This window comes from Pongo pygmaeus, chromosome 23, assembly GCF_028885625.2.
Source record: "Pongo pygmaeus isolate AG05252 chromosome 23, NHGRI_mPonPyg2-v2.0_pri, whole genome shotgun sequence".
Classification (NCBI taxonomy): domain Eukaryota; kingdom Metazoa; phylum Chordata; class Mammalia; order Primates; family Hominidae; genus Pongo; species Pongo pygmaeus.
Window position 1 is genome coordinate 52322684 of NC_085931.1, and position 19003 is coordinate 52341686.

Sequence of the window (19003 nt, forward strand, 5' to 3'; positions counted from 1 at the left end):
CTCACCTCAGGTGATCCACCTGCCTCGGAAAGTGCTGGGATTACAGGCGTGAGCCACTGAGCTCAGCCCTCATTGTCATTTTCTAGAATTTGTTCATAGAGGTATCCACTGGGAAATGAGAATTCCTCAAAATCTTGTCCCCAGGCCTCTTTGCAAAATTTCCCCTTTTGTTTCCTGCGGCTTTCTCTTATCCTGTCCCTGAAACTTAACCACATCTTGCCACTTGGTTGTTGCTGAAGGGCACCCAAGCATGGTGTCACTTTGAACAACATTCTCATGTGGTAGGTACCTGAGCTGCTTGTCCTGCAGGTACTAGGTTTGGCATGCCCCAAACTGCCTACAGTTACCATGTGGGTCCCCGGTCATTCACTCCTCTGACACTTATATGTCTCTGTAATTAACCCCTGTCTAATAGGATACAATGAATTTATGTGCATAATCCGATTAAAGCCTAAGTCTGATCATGCCACATCTCTGCCCGGAGCCCTCCAGGTTTTCTATCTCAGGATAAAAGTCGGAATCAGCAGCACCACTGACATTTAGACTAGATGATTTTTTGTTGGGGTTGGAAGAGTGACTGACCTATGCATTGCAGGATCTTCTTTTCTTTTTTTTTTTTTAAGACAGTCTTTTTCTGTCACCCAGGCTGGAGTGCGGTGGTATGATCTCAGCTCACTGCAACCTCCGCCTCCCGGGTTCAAGTGAGTCTCCTGCCTCAGCCCCCTGAGTAGCTGGGACTACAGGCGCCTGCCACCACGCCTGGCTAATTTTTCTGTTTTTAGTAGAGATGGGGCTTCACCATGTTGGCCAAGCTGGTCTAGAACTCCTGACCTCAAGTGATCCACCCGTCTTGGCCTCCCAGAGTGCTAGGATTACAGGCGTGAGCCACCACACCTGGCCCACATTGTAGGCTCTTTAGCAACATCCCTGGCTTTTGCCCACTAGATGCCAGCGGCACTCTCTTCAGTCCTGACATGGCCAAATGTACCCAGAAGGCAAAATTACCTCCTGTTGAGAACTACTGCTTTATTAGAGTTAAAGGCTCAACATTTTTTGTTCCAGACCAATCCTTTTACTCTCCTTTCTCATTCTTCCCCTCTGGTCACATTGGCCTTCTTGCTGTTCTTTGAACTCACCAGGCCAAGCACCTACCTCAGGGCCTTTGCACTTAATGTTTACTCTGAAATGTTCTCTGAGATATCCACGTGGCATCTTTTTTTTTTTTTTTTGAGACGGAGTCTCGCTCTTGTTGCCCAGGCTGGAGTGCAGTGGCGCGATTTTGGCTCACTGCAACCTCCGCCTCCCTGGTTCCAGCAATTCTCCTGTCTCAGCCTCCTGAGTAGCTGAGATTACAGGCACGGCTGGCTAATTTTTGTATTTTTAGTAGAGACGGGGTTTCATCATATTGGTCAGGCTGGTCTCAAACTCCTGACCTCAGGTGATCCACCCACCTCAGCCTCCCAAAGTGCTGGGATTACAGGCATGAGCCACCACGCTGGGCCAGCATCTGACTTTTTTTTTTTTTTGAGACGGAGTCTCACTCTGTCGCCAGGCTGGAGTGCAGTGGCGCCATCTTGGCTCACTGCAATCTCTGCCTACTGTGTTCAAGCAATTCTCCTGCCTCAGTCTCCCGAGTAGCTGGGACTACAGGCGCATGCCACCACGCCCAGCTAATTTTTGTATTTTTAGTAGAGACGGGGTTTCACCGTGTTGGCCAGGATGGTCTCGATCTCTTGACCTCGTGATCCACCCACCTCAGCCTCCCAAAGTGCTGAGATTACAGGTGCGCGCCACTGCGCCTGGCCCATCTGACATTTTTATATATCGTTTTTATTTATCTTGTGTAATGCAGCTTTCCCCACTAGAATAACATTCCATGCAGGCAGGGATTTTTACCTGTTTGTTAACTGTTTTGTCTTTGCCAGGACAGTACCTGGCATATAACAGGTATTCAATAAGTATCTGTTGACTGAATAATTATTTTGTATACTACTATCAATAGCATTGAATGAGCTGGCCAAAGGTACATTTTTTCTTAATATAACTCTTATCTCTAATAACACACAACCTTAGAATTCTAGAGGTAGCTTTAATCCAATCAGTGTCCACTATTAAATGGCAGCCAGGTGGGGCAGGGAAGAACAGGGAATCAGCCAGCCAGACTAAGTTTCAAATTTTAGTTCAATTGCTTATCATCTGTGTGACCCTGGGAAAACCATTTTATTTCTCTGAGCGTTAGCTTCCTCATCTGTAAACTAGTTGTCATAAGACTAAATGGGGCCGGGCGCAGTGGCTCACACCTGTAATCCCAGCACTTTGGGAGGCCGAGGCAGGTGGATCACGAGGTCAGGAGATTGAGACCATCCTGGCCAACACAGTGAAACCCCGTCTCTACTAAAAATACAAAAATTAGCTGGGCGTGGTAGCGGGCACCAGTAGTCCCAGCTACTTGGGGGGCTGAGGCAGGAGAATAGCTTGAACAGAGGAGGTCAAGGTTGCAGTGAGCTGAGATCATGCCACTACACTCCACCCTGGGAGACAGAGTGAGACTCCTCAAAAAAAAAAAAAAAAAAAAAAAAAAAAAATAAGTGACTAGATGGCACAGTAACAGACATGTCTCAGGGACTCAAAAAGTGGAACCCGGGCTGGACGTGGTAGCTCATACCTGTAATCCCAGCATTTTGGGAGGCCGAGGCAGGTGGATCACTTGAGCTCAGCAGTTCAAGACCAGCCTGGCCAACATGGTGAAACCCTGTCTCTACTAAAAATACAAAAACTAGCCAGGCGTGGTGGCTCATGCCTGTTGTCTCTGCTACTCGGGAGGCTGAGTCGGGAATCAGTTGAACCTGGGAAGTGGAGGCTGCAGTGAGCCGAGATTGCACCACTGCACTCTAGCCTGAGTGACAGAGCAAGACTCAGTCTCAAAAAAAAAGAAAAAAAAAGTGGAACCTGGCCAGGTGCAGTGGCTCACATCTGTAATCCCAGCACTTTCAGAGGCTGAAGCAGGAAGATCACTTGACCCTAGGAGTTTGAGACAAGCCCTGGCAACATAATGAAACCCTGTCTCTACAAAATAAAAAAAATTAGCCAGGCGTGTTGGTGTGCACCTGCGGTCCCAGCTACTCAGGAGGCTGAGGCAAGAGGATCACTACTCCAGCCCAGGAGGTCGAGACTGCAGTGAGCCATGATCATACCGCTGTACTCCAGCCTAGGTGACAGAACAAGACCCTGTCTCCAAAAAAAAAAAAAAAAAAAAATTGGAACCCATTTCCATTCTTCAGTCTGTGTCCCTGGAGAGATGCAGCTGCTTCTCATTACTGGAGATCTTGAAATCACAGGAAGTTAAGGGAATATAAAAATGTAATGTTTTAGGCTGGGCGCGGTGGCTCATGCCTGTAATCCCAGCATTTTGGGATGCCAAGGCAGGTGGATCACAAGGTCAGGAGATCAAGACCATCCTGGCTAACACAGTGAAACCCCATCTCTAGTAAAAATACAAAAAAAATTAGCCAGACGTGGTGGCGGGCACCTGTAGTCCCAGCTACTCGGGAGGCTGAGGCAGGAGAATGGCATGAACCCAGGAGGCAGAGCTTGCAATGAGCCGAGATTGCGCCACTGCACTCCAGCCTGAGCGACAGAGCAAGACTCCATCTCAAAAAAAAATAATAATGTTTTGCTTAACATTTCTGGAGGGGGTGGAAACAATTGGAAAACCCTGTCTTTTTCTAGGACTTCTGTTTCCTTTTGAGCATTCTGTTCCTGAAGGAAATAATTCTTTGAATGTTTATGTTGTGAAATGGAACCGTGTGCCAGTCTGGCTTAGGGGCTGGTACTGTTGGGGTTTTCTTCTCCCCAAGCGGCAGTGGCTTATGTAGCCTTGAGGTTCAACCAGGTGTCTGGGTGTGTGGCATGGGTCTTCTCTGTCCAGTGGGCTGCTTCGGGACCACCTGTCTCTGTGTCTTTCAGAATCTTCCCTGGAGAAGGAGAGGGAGACTCCCAGTCCCATTGACCCCAACTGTGTGGAAGTGGATGTGAACTTCAATCCGGACCCCGCCGACCTGGTGCTCTCCAGTGTGCCAGGTGGGGAGCTCTTCAACCCTCGGAAGCACAAGTTTGCTGAGGAGGACCTGAAGCCCCAGCCTATGATCAAAAAGGCCAAGAAGGTCTTTGTCCCCGACGAGCAGAAGGTAACCTGGTATTCCTTATAAATAAAGATGCAACGTTGGTTCAAGGGCCTAGGGGATATGGCTCCTCGCATTTGATTTTATCTGGAGAGCCTTCCCTCCTTGTGACACCATTTGGAAAGACATGAGTTCAGTGCTTAAAGCCATGTCCTTCAGCAGTTTGATAGAAAGGGAGTCACGTGGCATTTGGCCCCAGTGTGACTCCCTGTAGTTTCTCTCCTTCCCCGGGCCATCAGCTGTGTTGATGTTCCTGCCTCCCTGGCTGTAGCCCAGCCACTGTGCAAGAGCTCACTAGGCCACAGGAACTGGGGTTGAAAAAGTCCTTGCTTTGAAGGACAAAGGATTTCTTGTATGTTGCCATCCCCAGGGATGAGCAAGCAGCTTTCAAGCTTGTGGTGCTGTTAGGAACTGGTGGGAAGAGAGAATTTTGCAGTTTTCCATCCTTTCCTATGAATAACTTACAGCAAGGATTTTTCATCCAAATCTTTGGAGTCAGGCAGACCTGGGTCCAAACCCCATGTTGCCACTTGTGGCCTAGCTGTGCCTCAAGTTCCTCATCTGTAAAACAGGAGCAACTGAACCTCCCTCCCGGGGAGGTTTCTGAGACTTCAATAATGATGTGATGATCATGGTAAATATTTAGATGGTACTCACTGTAGGCCAGGCACTGATTTTTGTTTTGTTTTTTTTGTTGTTTTGTTTTTGAGACAGAGTCTCACTCTGTCGCCCAGGCTGGAGTGCAGTGGCATGATCTCGGCTCACTGCAACTTCCGCCTCCCAGGTTCAACCGATTCTTGTGCCTCACCCTCCTGAGTAGCTGAGATTACAGACGTGCACCACCATGCCAGCTAATTTTTGTATTTTTAGTAGAGAGAGGGTTTCATCATATTGGCCAGGCTGGTCTTGAACTCCTGACCTCAAGTGATCCACCTGCCTCAGCCTCCCAAAATGCTGGGATTACAGGTGTGAGCCACCACACCCGGCCTATTATTTCTCATTGTAAAGATAAGGGACCTGTGATATTGAGGGGTTAAAGTACTTGCACAGTTTCACTGCTAGTAATCTTGGAGAGCCAAGATCTGAACTCGGGGAACCAGGCCCTTACCCACAACCAACATGCCTAAGTGAGGCAAGGGTATGGACAGTGCAATGCTTTGTGCTGGAGCAGCAGGTACCAGGCCTCCAGGAGATGAGTCTCCTTCTCTTCACCATGTAACGTACCAAATAACTTTTGTTTCTCGTCCTGCCTCCGAGGAAAGGGCAGTGCCCTCAATGTGCCCTGGTTTGTGCTGCTCCCTCCTTGGTATCCCTGGTTTAGTTCTGGCCACACCAGATGAGTTAGGGGAATCCAGGTGGTGGCAGTGGAAAAATTGGGTTCTCTCGTGGGGAAAGACGAGAGACTCACAGAGGGGCACTTCCCCACAGGATGAAAAGTACTGGACAAGACGCAAGAAGAACAACGTGGCGGCCAAACGGTCACGGGATGCCCGGCGCCTGAAAGAGAATCAGATCACCATCCGGGCGGCCTTCCTGGAGAAGGAGAACACAGCCCTGCGGACGGAGGTGGCCGAGCTACGCAAGGAGGTGGGCAAGTGCAAGACCATCGTGTCCAAGTATGAGACCAAATACGGGCCCTTGTAACCCGTGCCCCCCGCCCAGGCGGGGCACTGCCTGCACCTCAGACCTCTGCCTGGGGGCTCCCTGAAACCCCTCACACACGTGGAGACTTATGACTCGTCGTGGGCGCATGGCGGCGCACCTGCTGCAGGAGCGGCCACGTCTCAGCTTCATTATACCATGGCCTGCGCACATGGCGACGTCCCTGAGGGGCCAGTCTCCTCACTGGTGGGGAACGCAAGAGAATCTGCGTAGACGGGTGACTCAGCCTTAGTTTCTATTCTTGGATGTCCCAGTTGAATCGGAAGGGGACCTCTGGAGTACACACCTCTCTCCTGGGCACTCAGGGTCCCTGGACTCTCCCTCAGTCTCCAGCCTGGGCTGCCGAGGGCTATCTCTGCAGAATGAGTTGTGATCATTGTCACCCTATGTCTTCTCAGGTAGCAGGGCGCGTTTCCACTCAAGGTGTGTCTGTCACGCACCTCATCCTCCCCAGATGGTCTTTGAGTAACATCTGTTCCCATCTTCCTTGGAAGCAGGACACACCAGCTCCTCCGTCAGTGTCTGCATGGGTGGCAGGCTGCAGGAGTGGGGTCTCTGCACAGCCTGGGATGGGGCTTGGGGCTGGGGCCTGCAGCAGAAGTGCGCCCAGCCTTTCTCAGCTCCCGCACCCCTTTTCCCTTATGGCTCTGAGGCCATCGGCTCTTTCTGCATTTCATTGGCTGTGGAGGAGAGACTCCTAGGATGGCTGCTCTCTGAGCCCTGAGTGCCAGGGCTGAGAGAGGCCTTTTCATTTCCTCTCCAGGCTACTCAGAGGCCATCTGAAGCTCGTTTGTCCCACTAGACCAGGCCTCTGGGCCTGCTCTTTCTTTCCACCCAATGTCCAGTCTTGGATCGTAGATTTAAAAGGAAAACCCCTCTTATCTAGGAGGCTTTAACTTCCTGGACCCCAGGATTCACCCTCCTAGTGGTGTTTAGAAAATGCCTCCACAGCCCCCTTCCACCATGGGCACGAGAGCTGGGGTGTGTTTCTTGAGAAGCTCCCTTTTTTCTTGCTCTGCTCACCGGTGTGGCCTGGGTTGGAGTGCACTCTCCCTGGGGGCAGCTAGGGCCTCGCAATTCTTGCTTCAGGATCCCTCCCATGCGAGCTGCCCAGAGGGTGTCAACAGGGCAAGACATCTAGTCTAGAGTCACCAAGGTCACAGTGCCACTTTTATGGGATAGTAGGCTCTTGGGACGTTTACACAGGCCTAGGGTCCCCTCAGTCTTGGTCCCAGGAGATGGGGGCCACTCATGAGGCTGGCCATGCTGTGGCTTCTCACAGCTGCCTCACAACGACTCCTTTCTCTTGTGTGGCGGGACTCGCCCTTTTGCTGTGCTCAGAAGATTCACTGAGGAAATTCATGGAAGCCTCTGCTCATTTGGGTCACTGGGACACCCCTGAGATGGGTGTGTTTATTTGCTCAGGGCGGGCAGCCTGTGGTGAAGAGGAGACAGAGGCGATGGGCGTGCTTCGTCCTCCGTTAACACTGGCTTTATTTACCGTGGTGGTTCAGAGTCCCAGGCCCCGACCTCTAAAGACTTTTCATAACAGATGTTAAGACCAAGCCGTGGACCTCACCCCAGGGGAATGCCACGGCCCTTCGGGGACCTGCACACCCACCTCTCCGGGGGACTTGACAAGGGGCCCTGAGGCCAAGGGAGGTCACTCCTCCCTCCAGGCCCCTGACTTTTACTTTGTGGTTCTCTAAAAACCATGTACACACTTTCACTCTATTGTAACCACACAGGGCAGGCGCATCCAGCATGTCAGTGTCCTGCCCCGGGCAGCTCTCCCTCCCGGGCACGCTCCCTCTGGCCTAGTGGATCACCAAGAGGGTGGTTCTCATTTTGTTATTAGTGGAAGAGCCTCGAGCTTAGAAGCTCTTCATTTTCTTTGCCAGAAAGTATATGGTTTGTGTTTTTGCAGTTTTATTTTTTTAAGGATGGACACTAAATCTCTGGTGTCCATGTTCCGAGCCCGGTGGCTGGGATGGTGGCTCGATGTCTCTCCTCTTTATCCCGCCCTCTGCCTGTTTGGTGCCCTCCCTTCTTTCCCCCAGGCAGTGGGTATCGGGTTCTTTCCCAAAGTGCTTACTTGGAAAGAGTGCAGCTGCTGGACTGTTTTCGAAATGCCCCTCTGAGTCAGGAGCCTGGTGGGGACAAGATGGAGGATGTCCACAGAGGCTCACCTGTGGGGGAAAAGAAGTGCTCAGGTAAGGTGGTCTCCTCTCATGTCCTAAAAATCCATGCTTGCAGGAGAGGGTTGGTGCCTGCTCAGTTTCTGTCGAGGGAATGGGAGTCTCCTCGGCTCCCTCCCGGGCCCTCTGCTTCTTGGAGGCCGACCGCTGGAGACTGCGGCTCCTGTGCTTGGATCTTTGACATCTGTAAATCACTGGAGGCTGGAGAAGCTGACTTTACCTTGGCTTTCTGTGGGTTCCCGATGGGCTTGGAAGTGCCATCTACTTCCTAAGCATCCTGTCTAAAGCTTTGTGGCACCCTCAGTGCAACCTCAGAACAGACAAATCATGAATGAGCTGGAACTTTGCAAGAATATTCATATTATAAATGTCTCATCTGATGGAGGAACGTGTGCATTTAGAGAGAGGGAGAGTTTTCAAGGTTTACGGCAACTTTGTGGAGGACCTGGGTAACTCTTATCCTTGGCCAAAGGAAGAGGTTTTCTTGTCTGGCTTCTGAGGTTGGAGGGGGCACTTAGCAGTGAACCTTAAGTCTGGGTACATGTAACCCTGCTGAGGGGCTGTGCAGGCCGCTCCTATGGTCCTCTGGCCTGAGGCAGGGTGGCAGGTATGCAAGCCAGTGGGGGAAAAACCCTCTGAAGCTGGGCAGCCCTCTACCTGGGCCCCGGGAGCCGTGCTCCTTGGAACGCAAACGGCCGAGGAGCGTCTGGTTTTCATGGCAAAGCTCTACCCCAGAGCTCCTTTAACATCTGCTAATTAAGTGCAATAAATTTTTCTAGAAAATGGCAAAGATGACTTCCAGGTGGATATTGCTCTCTTACGGTGTTGGGGATGCCAGAACACCACTTGGTTTTATTTTTGTAAGTGCATGTGATGTGATAGAGTGTGTGGGGCTCTGTGTCCTTCCCTGGGAGCTGGCATTCCAGCGGGCCCCTCTCTTCTTTACCTTTGTTGGGGGAAGGAGGCAAGAGAAAAATTCCTTCTTCCCAGCCAGAGAGGGCAGAAGCAGACCGTAGCCCATTGGCCTTATGTGCGTGTGTGCGTGCGAGTGTGTCACTGCTGGTGGGCCGGAGTGATGTGGTGGGAGGGAAGCCGGGAATGTATCCTTTTCAGACAAAATTAAATATTTTGAAATGAGAATGTTGGGACTGTCTTTTCTGTCCTTCCCCCCACCCCCAACCCTGAGTTTCCTCTCTTGAGTGTGTTGGCCTAGGAGCTGGAGAGTCAAGCTGGAAAACTTTATCTCATTAGAATCCACCCCAGACACCCCCTTCATCACAGTCCAGACACTCTTAGCATCTGACCCCAACCACTCTGCCTCAGTTTCCTCATCTATCAGATGGAAATGATTCTTGCCTTGCTTATACTGAGGAGGGACAAATATCAGACCAAAAGCAGTTTGAACAGGTAAAAGTGCTACACAACTAGAAGACAGGCAGGGAACTGCTTATGACAAGTGTTCTCGAATAGAGAATGCGTGACGGCAGCTCTGTAAAGAAAAGAAAGGGCTGGGCGCGGTGGGTCACGCCTGTAATCCCAGCACTTTGGGAGGCCAAGGCAGGTGAATCACAAGGTCAGGAGTTCGAGACCAGCCTGGCCAATATGGTGAAACCCCATCTCTACTAAAAATACAAAAAATTAGCCGGGCGTGGTGGCGGACACCTGTAATCCCAGCTGCTCAGGAGGCTGAGGCATGAGAATCGCTTGAACCCGGGATGCAGAGGTTGCAGAGAGCCGAGACCATGCCACTGCACTCCAGCTTGGGCAGCAGAGCGAGACTCCATCTAAAAAAAAAAAAAAAGAAAGAAAGGACAGGCACGGTGGCTCACGCCTGTAATCCAAGTGCTTTGGGAGACCGAGGCAGGCAGATCACTTGAGGTCAGGAGTTTGAGTCCAGCATGGCCAACATGGTGAAACCCTGTCTCTACTAAAAATACAAAAATTAGCTGGGCATGGTGGTGCAGGCCTGTAATCCCAGCCACTTGGGAGGCAGAGGCTGGAGAACTGCTTGAACCTGGGAGGTGGAGGTTGCAATGAGCCGAGATTGCGCCACTGCACTCCAGCCTGGGTGATAGAGCGACACTTTGTCTCAAAAAAAAAAAAAAAAAAAAAACCAAGAGGACTAAAGAGTTGGATCCTCTTGGTGGGACTCCGAGGGTTTTCCTTTTCTCCTGTTCTTTGGCTATAAAACGTTCATTTTTTTGGGGGGGGGAGACAGAGTCTTGCTCTGTCACCAGGCTTGAGTGCAGTGGCGCAATCTCAGCTCACTGCACCTCTGCCTCCCGGGTTCAAGCGATTCTCCACCTCAGCCTCCCAAGTAGCTGGGACTAGAGGCGCATGCTGCTACACCCGGCTAATTTTTTGTATTTTTAGTAGAGACAGGGTTTCACCATGTTGGCCAGGCTGGTCTTGAACTCCTGAGCTCAGGTAATCCGCCCGCCTCGGCCTCCCAAAGTGTTGGGATTAGTGGCATGAGCTACCACGCCCAGCCTGCAAATATTTCTTTTTTATATATATTTTTATTTTTATTTATTTATTTTTGAGACAGAGTATTGCTCAGTCACCCAGGCTCGAGTGTAGTGGCGTGATCTTGGCTCATTGCAAGCTCCACCTCCCGGGTTCACGCCATTCTCCTGCCTCAGCCTCCCAAGTAGCTGGGACTACAGGTGCCTGCCACCACGCCCAGTTAACATTTTTTTTTTACTTTTTAGTAGAGATGGGGTTTCACCGTATTATCCAGGATGATCTCAATCTCCTGACCTTGTGATCCGCCCACCTCGGCCTCCCAAAGTGCTGGGATTACAGGCATGAGCCACCGCGCCTGGCCCAGCCAGGCTGGTCTTGAACTCCTGACCTCAAATGATCCACCCACCTTGGCCTCCCAAAGGCTGGGATTACAGGTGTGAGCCACTGCGCCTGGCCCCCTCTGTATTTTCTACTCTGCATGCAAATGCGCTCTCTCAAAGCGGAGATCTGTGCAGCCACGGCAAGCACAGGGGCATGGGCTTGAAACATGTCAAAGCTGTGAAATCTCTATGTATGGCAGAGCACTGGCTTTGGACTCTGACGGTCCTAGGATCAAACCCTGCTTCCAACACCAGTTTGGGGTATGATCATGGGCAAGTCACTTCCCTTCTCTGGGCTTCTAGTTTCTCACCTGTAGAATGGAACACCAGCGGCCGGGCAGTGGCTCACGCCTGTAATCCCAGCACTTTGGGAGGCCGAGGCAGGCGGATCATGAAGTCAGGAGTTCGAGGCCAGCCTGACCAACATGGAGAAACCCTGTCTACTAAAAATACAAAATTAGCCAGGCATGGTGGCATATGCCTGTAATCCAAGCTACTCAGGAGGCTGAGGCGGGAGAATCACTTGAACCCAGGAGGCGGAGGTTGCGGTGAGCCGAGATTGTGCCATTGCACTCCAGCCTGGGCAACAAGGCGGAACTCCATCTCAAAAAAAAAAAAAAGGAACACCAGCTTCATAAGACAGTTGTCCCACGAAGACACCTGGAGCAGGGCAAACACCACTCAGCAGCTGCCATTATGGTGACAAAGAGGAAGGTACGGACCTACATGGAGACCATCACCTCCAGTCCCAGCAGCTGCTGCCCATCGCGGGTTGTCTACCAGCTGGTGTGGGATGCAGCCAGGGTCAGACCAGCTGTGTGGTCTTGGACAACTTACCCATTTCCCTGAGCTGTTTCTCTCTGTCCAACAAGGATGCGCTACACAGGTCACATGTGCGTGCCTGACAGCACATCTCGACCCTTCTTCCCCTCCACCCCAGCTCCCTCAAGGACAAATTCCAAAGCTGGACACATGCCCCCTTCCTTGACTGCACCCTATTACCAGACAGCCCTTCACACACTGCCCCGTGGCTGTGCCAGGCTGGCCCAGCTGGCAGCTCCGGACGTCAGCAGCTAATCCGGGAAAGCTGCCAGCCAGAGATAGGGGTGAGCAGCAAAGGAAATCAGAAACAGGTTTTAAGATGGGTGCCCCAACCCCCCAGCCAGCCCTCAGGGAGCTTTCATCAGCCTCCCACTTCAGCAAATCCTCCCAACCATGCGTCCTGATGCCCAGTCCCCTCAGGATTAAGTAAGGGCTGAGCAGGAGGCTTTTATTTTAAGCTGCAACTCTGTCATCAGGAGCTAGGCACACAGCAAGCCACTGCCTAGCTGTCCCGCAGGTTTCTCCAAGCAGAGTAGTGGGCGTCCACTCAGGTCTGGATTTCAGGCTGACTCCAGAAAGTCCAGACTGCAGGGAGGTAGAGGGGACGGCGCAAGGGTCAAGGATCAGAGGTAGAGGGAACAGGACAAGGGCCTCAGTCTGTTGCCTCCAGCTGGCCCTCCCTCTTAAGGCACAAGGCCAGGTGCACCATTCCTCACTGTTACGTCTTCTCAGCGTACAGCATGCAGGACGGTGCTGTGGTTTGAATGTCTCCCCAGAATATATGGGTTGGCAACTTAATCCCCAATGCAATAGTGTTGGGAGGTTGGGCTTAATGGAAGGTGTTAACGTCGTAAGGCCTCCACCCTCACGAACGGATATAAAAGAGCTTGAGGTGGCCAGGTGCGGTGGCTCATGCCTGTAATTCCAGCACTTCGGGAGGCTAAGGCGGGCGGATCACCTGAGGTTGGGAGTTCAAGACCAGCCTGACCAACATGGAGAAAGCCCGTCTCTACTAAAAAGACAAAAATTAGCTGAGCGTGGTGGCACATGCCTGTAATCCCAGCTGCTTGGGAGGCTGAGGCAGGAGAATTGCTTAAACCCAAGAGGCAGAGGTTCTGGTGAGCCGAGATCGGGCCATTGCACTTCAGTGACCAAGAAGAGCGAAACTCCATCTTAAAAAAAAAAGCTTGAAGCTACACGTTGGAGCTCTTGCTCCCTCTCACCATGGGATGCCTTCTGCCACGTTATGACACAGCAAGAGGGCCCTCACCAGATGCAGCCCTCGATCTTGGGCTTCCCAGCTTCCTGAGCTCTAAGAAATAAATCTCTATTCATACCAGCACAAAATGGGGCTGGGTGCAGTGGCTCATGCCTGTAATCCCAGCACTTTGGGAGGCCAAGGCAGGCAGATCATCTGAGGTCAGGAGTTCGAGACCAGCCTTGCCAACATGGTGAAACCCTGTCTCTACAAAAATACAAAAATTAGCTGGGCATGGTGGCGGGCACCTGTAATCCCAGCTACACAGGAGGCTGAGGCTGAAGAATTGCTTGATCCCAGGAGGCGGAAGTTGCAATGAGCCGAGATCACGCCATTGCACTCCAGCCTGGGTGACAAGAGCGAAACTCTGTCTCAAAAAAAAAAATTATTTCTTGTAGAGACAGGGTCTTACTGTATTGCCCAGGCTGGCCTCAAACTCTTGGCCTCAAGTGATCCTCTCAACTTGGCCTCCCAAAGTGCTGAGATTACAGATGTGAGCCACCGAGCCTTGACTTTCTTCCTCTCCATCCTTGGCACCCAAGTCTAGTTCTTTAACCCATTTGCTCCTCCTGTCCTCCTGGGTCCTGTCCTCCTGTCCCCAACTCCTTCCTGTCTCAGAGCCATTGCACTTGCTGTTCCTTCTGCCTGGAGTGTGCACCCCCACATCTCCTCAGCCTCGCTCTGTTCTCAGTGCCTGGCCTGCCCATGCGCAGCAGCAGTAGCTGCTCCCCAAATATCTGCTGACCCGGCTGTGGGGAGGGTAACACCAGAGCCGGCTTGGTGGGGTGCTGTATCACCACCAGGTGGCGCGCTGTATCACCACCAGGTGGCGCTGCAGACACGTCCTGGGCGGTGACCTCGGGTCCAGCCTCCAGATCTGTCCTCTCAGCAAAGCCTCCAGGGCCCTCCGTGCCAGGCAGTGCTGTGGGCACCAGCTGACTTGGCCGCCGCCCCTCCTGCCCTCCAATGGCTACTGGTGTACGTGGTCCAAGGGCGTGCACAGAAGCCTGGGAGGAAAGGAGGGCTGGCTGCCGCCCAGGGCCTCTGCTTCTAGGCTCTTTCTGGGGAGGGAGGGGACGTGGAGGGAGTTGGGTGGGGATGGTAGCTCGGCCAGAGCCAGGCATCTGGGATGAGGGGTTCTGCAGAGGCGTCGGACTTGGAGTCTATCTGCTGCCTGAATTTGTATCCCACCACCCCCAGTCCTCCATATGCCTTTGACAAGCCTGGCTCTGAGCCTCAGTTTCCCCATCTGTCAAAAAGAGAGAATAGACTGGGCACAGTGGCACTTTGGGAGGCCAAGATGAGCGGATCATTTGAGCTCAGCAATTCAAGACCATCCTGGCCAATATGGTGAAACTCCATCTCTACTAAAAATACAAAAAAAATTAGGGCCAGGCCTGGTGGCTCATGCCTGTAATCCCAGCACTTTGGGAGGCTGAGGCAGGTGGATCACGAGGTTAGGAGTTCAAGACCAGCCTGGTCAAGATGGTGAAACCCCATCTCTACTAAAAATGCAAAAATTAGCCAGGCGTGGTGGTGCGCAGCTGTAATTCCATCTACTCGGGAAGCAAAGAATTGCTTAAAGCTGGGAGGCAGAGGTTGCAGTGAGCCGAGATCGCACCACTGCACTCCAGCCTGGGCGACAAAGAGTGAGACTCCATCTCAAAAACAAAAACAAAAACAATAACAAAAAAAATTAGCCAGGTGTGGTGGCAGGCACCTGTATTCCCAGCTACTCGGGAGGCTGAGGCAGCAGAATCACCTGAACCTGGGAGTCAGAGGCTACAGTGAGCCGAGATTGCATCACTGCACTCCAGCCTGGGCAACAAAGAGAGACTCTGGCTCAAAAATAAAAAAAAGTGGGCCGGGCACGGTGGCTCACGCCTGTAATCCCAACACTTTGGGAGGCTGAGGCAGGCAGATCACAAGGTCAGCAGATCGAGACCATCCTGGCTAACACGGTGAAACCCCGTTTCTACTAAAAATACAAAATAAAAAATTAACACTTGTAGTCCCAACTACTCGGGATGCTGAGGCAGGAGAATGGCATGAAGCCAAGAGGCGGAGCTTGCAGTGATCTGAGATTGCACCACTGCACTCCAGCCTGGGCGACAGAGGAAGACTCTGTCTCAATAAATAAATAAATGTTAAAAATTTTTTTAAATAAATAAAAATAAAGAATAAATTGGCGGGGCGCAGTGGCTCACGCCTGTAATGCTAGCACTTTGGGAGGCTGAGGCGGGCGGATCACGAGATCAGGAGATCGAGACCATCCTGGCTAACATGGTGAAACCCCATCTCTACTAAAAAATACAAAAAATTAGCTGGGCGTGGTGGCGGGCACCTGTAGTCCCAGCTACTCAGGAAGCTGAGGCAGGAGAATGGCGTGAACCCGGGAGGCGAGCTTGCAGTGAGCCGAGATTGTGCCACTGCACTCCAGCCTGGGTGACAGAGCGAGACTCCGTCTCAAAAAAAAAAAAAGAATAAATGTGGGCAAGAACTGGAACGCCATGGGGTGCACGGAGTAGGCCTGCCATATCAGGATGAGGCCAAGGAAGGAGCTTTTTCAGGGGCCTCCTTGAGTGGCGGTGGTGTGTGCAAGTACTGTGTGTGTGGGTTGGGGAAAAGGCGGGTGGACAGGAAACCAGAGGCCCCTGGGGCCTCAGCACTGCCTTTTCAAGTGGGGCAAGATCTCTGGGGCCTCCCCTGCTCTGAGGCCCAGAGCCTGAGTTGCCGAGTGCCGGTGTCTGAGTGTGTGTACAATTGTGTCTATGTGTGTCTGTGACTGTTTCTGGGTATATGTGTGTGTGTCCAACTGTGTCTGGCAGGGTTAGAATATGTGTGCCCAAATGGGTCTGTGTGCGTCCTCACCAGGGACCCTCTCACCTTGACCGAGGAGGTCCGTGGATCCCAGGGCACCAGGAGGTTTCTTTTTTTTTTTTTTTTTTGAGACGGAGTCTCGCTTTGTCGCCCAGGCTGGAGTGCAGTGGCGCTATCTCGGCTCACTACAAGCTCTGCCTTCCAGGTTCACACCATTCTCCTGCCTCAGCCTCCCAAGTAGCTGGGACTATGGGCACCCGCCACCACGCCTGGCTAATTTTTTGTATTTTTAGTAGAGACGGGGTTTCACCGTGTTAGCCAGGATGGTCTCGATCTCCTGACCTTGTGATCCGCCCACCTTGGCCTCCCAAAGTGCTGGGAGTACAGGCGTGAGCCATTGCACCCGGCCCAGGAGGTGTCATATCCATGCCAGGAGGGGCCCACAGGGCCTGGGGTAGCTGCTCAATTGGCAGCTGGGGCAGTGCCCTGTGAAGGCTCTGGGGTACCCTGCTTCTGTTCCAGCCCCCTACCCCCATCCCCAGTCCCTGGTAACTGGATCTTCTCTCTCCATCTCTCCCCTGGAAGGACCCAGTGCTTCCTGATTTGCATGAGATTTACATACATTTGGATTTAGATCCCTGCTTCCCTGAGGCATACAGCATTATTCTCACTCCTGCCAGAGTAGTCAAGGAGGCTGTGGACTTTCTTAGCATAAGGGAGTCCAGGGAATAAGCTGGAGGGGCCCAATGCCTCCCCTCTTCCCCATGCAGAGTCAGCCTGGCTCTTTTCCTGCTCAAGATATGTGATTATTTAATTAATTTATTTATTTTTTGAGACTGTTTCACTCTGTCACCCAGGCTGGAGTGCAGTGGTGTGATCTTGGCTCACTGCAACCTCTGCCTCCTGGGTTCAAGTGATTCTCCTGCCTTAGCCTCTCAAGTACCTGGGATTACAGGCGCACGCCACCACACACGGCTACTTTTTGTATTTTTAGTGGAGATAGGGTTTCGCCATGTCGGCCAGGCTGGTCTCGAACTCCTGACCTCAAGTGATCTGCCCGCCTCAGCCTCCCAAAGTGCTGGGATAACAGGTGTGAGCCACCGTGCCTGGTCATGTAATTATTGAGCACTTACTGTGTGTCAGTTTTTGTTTTTGGTTTTTTGAGACAGAGTCTTGCTCTGTTGTCCAGGCTGGAGTGCAGTGGCGCAATCTCAGCTCTCAGCTCACTGCAACCTCTGCCTCCCGAGTTCAAGTGATTCTCCTCCCTCAGCCTCCTGGATAGCTGGGATTACAGGTGCCCAACATCATCCCTGACTAAGTTTTGTATTTTTAATAGAGACAGGATTTCATCATGTTGGTCGGGCTGGTCTTGAACTCCCGACCTAAAGCAATCCACCTTCCTCCGCCTCCCAAAGTGCTGGGATTATAGGCGTGAGCCACCGCACCCGGCCAGATTTTTTTTTTTTAATTGTGATGAGGGTCTCCCTATGTTGCCCAGGCTGGTCTCAAACTCCTGGGCTCAAGTGATCCTCCCACCTCAGCCTCCCAAAGTGCTGGAATTACAGGCATGAACTATACCGTGCCAGGACAGCAGATGCTTTCTATACCCATTCATTTCATCCTCACAACAGCCCTTTACGGTATCTTTATACCCATTTTATAGATAAGAAAACTGAGGTTCAGAATAATTAAGTGACTTGGTTGAGACCACCCAGTAAGTAGGATTTGAACCCAGCTCTGGTGAACTTTCTGCTGACACGGCTGGAGTGTGGGCACAGTAAGGGGGCCTAGGCACTTTCTTTCTTGGCTCCTGCCCTTGAGTAACAAACCTGGCTCTTGCTCTTTTGACCCAAGGGTCACTATGTCCCCTGGGGAAATAAGAGGAGTGGTGGTGGTGGTAGAAGACTTTTTTGTATTTTTAGTAGAGATGGGGTTTCACCACGTTCGCCAGGCTGGTCTCGAACTCCTGACCTTGTGATCCACCTGCCTCAGCCTGCCAAAGCGCTGGGATTACAGGCGTGAGCCACCACGCCCAGTCTGCTAAGTGCTTTTCAAGCATTTTCTCAAACAGTCTTTCCCACAACGCTTTGTGAGTTACATCTTATTATAAATCCCATTTCACAGGTAAGAAAACTAGGGCACAGCAGCCAGGTGCAGTGGCTCACGCCTGTAATCCCAGCACTTTGGGAGGCCGAGGCGGCTGGATCACGAGGTCAGGAGATCGAGACCATCCTGGCTAACACAGTGAAACCCCGTCTCTACTAAAAATACAAAAAAATTAGCCGGGCGTGGTGGCGGGTGTCTGTAGTCCCAGCTACTCCAGAGGCTGAGGCAGGAGAATGGTGTGAACCCGGGAGGCGGAGCTTGCAGTGAGCCGAGATGGTGCCACTGCACTCCAGCCTGGGCGACAGAGCGAGACTCCGTCTCAAAAAAAAAAAAAAAAGAAAAGAGAAAAAAAAAAGAAAACTAGGGCACAGAGAGGTGAAGTGAGTAGCCCAAGATCACACAGCTAAGAAATGTTACAGGCAGACTCAAATTGAGATCTATCTGGGTCCAGAGTCTGTGCTTTTATTCTCTGTGTTGCACTGAACTGAACTATCAAGAAATGGAAATTCTAGCTGGGCACGGTGGCTCACGCTTATAATCCTAGCACTTTGGGAGGCTGAGGCATGTGAATTGCCTGAGCTCAGGAGTTCTAGACCACACTGGACAACATAGTGAAATCTCTTCTCTGCTAAAACACAAAAACTTAGCCAGGTGTGGTGGTGGGTACCTGTAGTCCCAGCTACTCAGGAGGCTGAGGCACAAGAATTGCTTGGGCCCGAGAGGTGGATGTTGCAGTGAGCTTAGCTGAGATCGTGTCACTGCACTCCAACCTGGGCAGCCAGCCCTCCCTTCCTTCCAGGCTTCTGTGCACGCCCTTGGACTGTCTCAAAAAAAAAAAAAAAAAAAAAAAAAGGACTGCCAACTCTGGCTGGCTGGGCTGGGCTGGGCAAGGTAAGTCAATCTCACCTCTCGTGGGGCCAGAGGATAGACACACCCCACATTCTAGCCACGGCCACTGTCTGGGTCACTCCTCCTCTTTGAGCCTTAGTTTCTCATTTTTTGTTTTGTTTTGTTTTTGAGACGGAGTCTCACTCTGTCACCCAGGCTGGAGTGCAGTGCAGGGCCAGGCGCGGTGGCTCACGCCTGTAATCTCAGCACTTTGGGAGGCCG

The 19003-nt window shown here is 51.8% G+C and overlaps 1 protein-coding gene across 2 annotated transcripts in view; it reads left to right on the forward strand.

Annotated features, from left to right (window-relative positions):
- Positions 1–9181, forward strand: part of TEF (TEF transcription factor, PAR bZIP family member) — a 32208-nt gene extending 23027 nt beyond the window's left edge. For both annotated transcript variants that reach the window (XM_054469923.2, XM_054469922.2), the window contains exons 3-4: positions 3967–4187; positions 5610–9181. In XM_054469923.2, the coding sequence (XP_054325898.1) occupies positions 3967–4187; positions 5610–5825 (437 nt within the window). In that variant the 3' untranslated portion in view covers positions 5826–9181. The remainder of the gene's footprint in view (positions 1–3966; positions 4188–5609) is intronic.
- The last annotated feature ends 9822 nt before the right edge of the window (positions 9182–19003 follow it).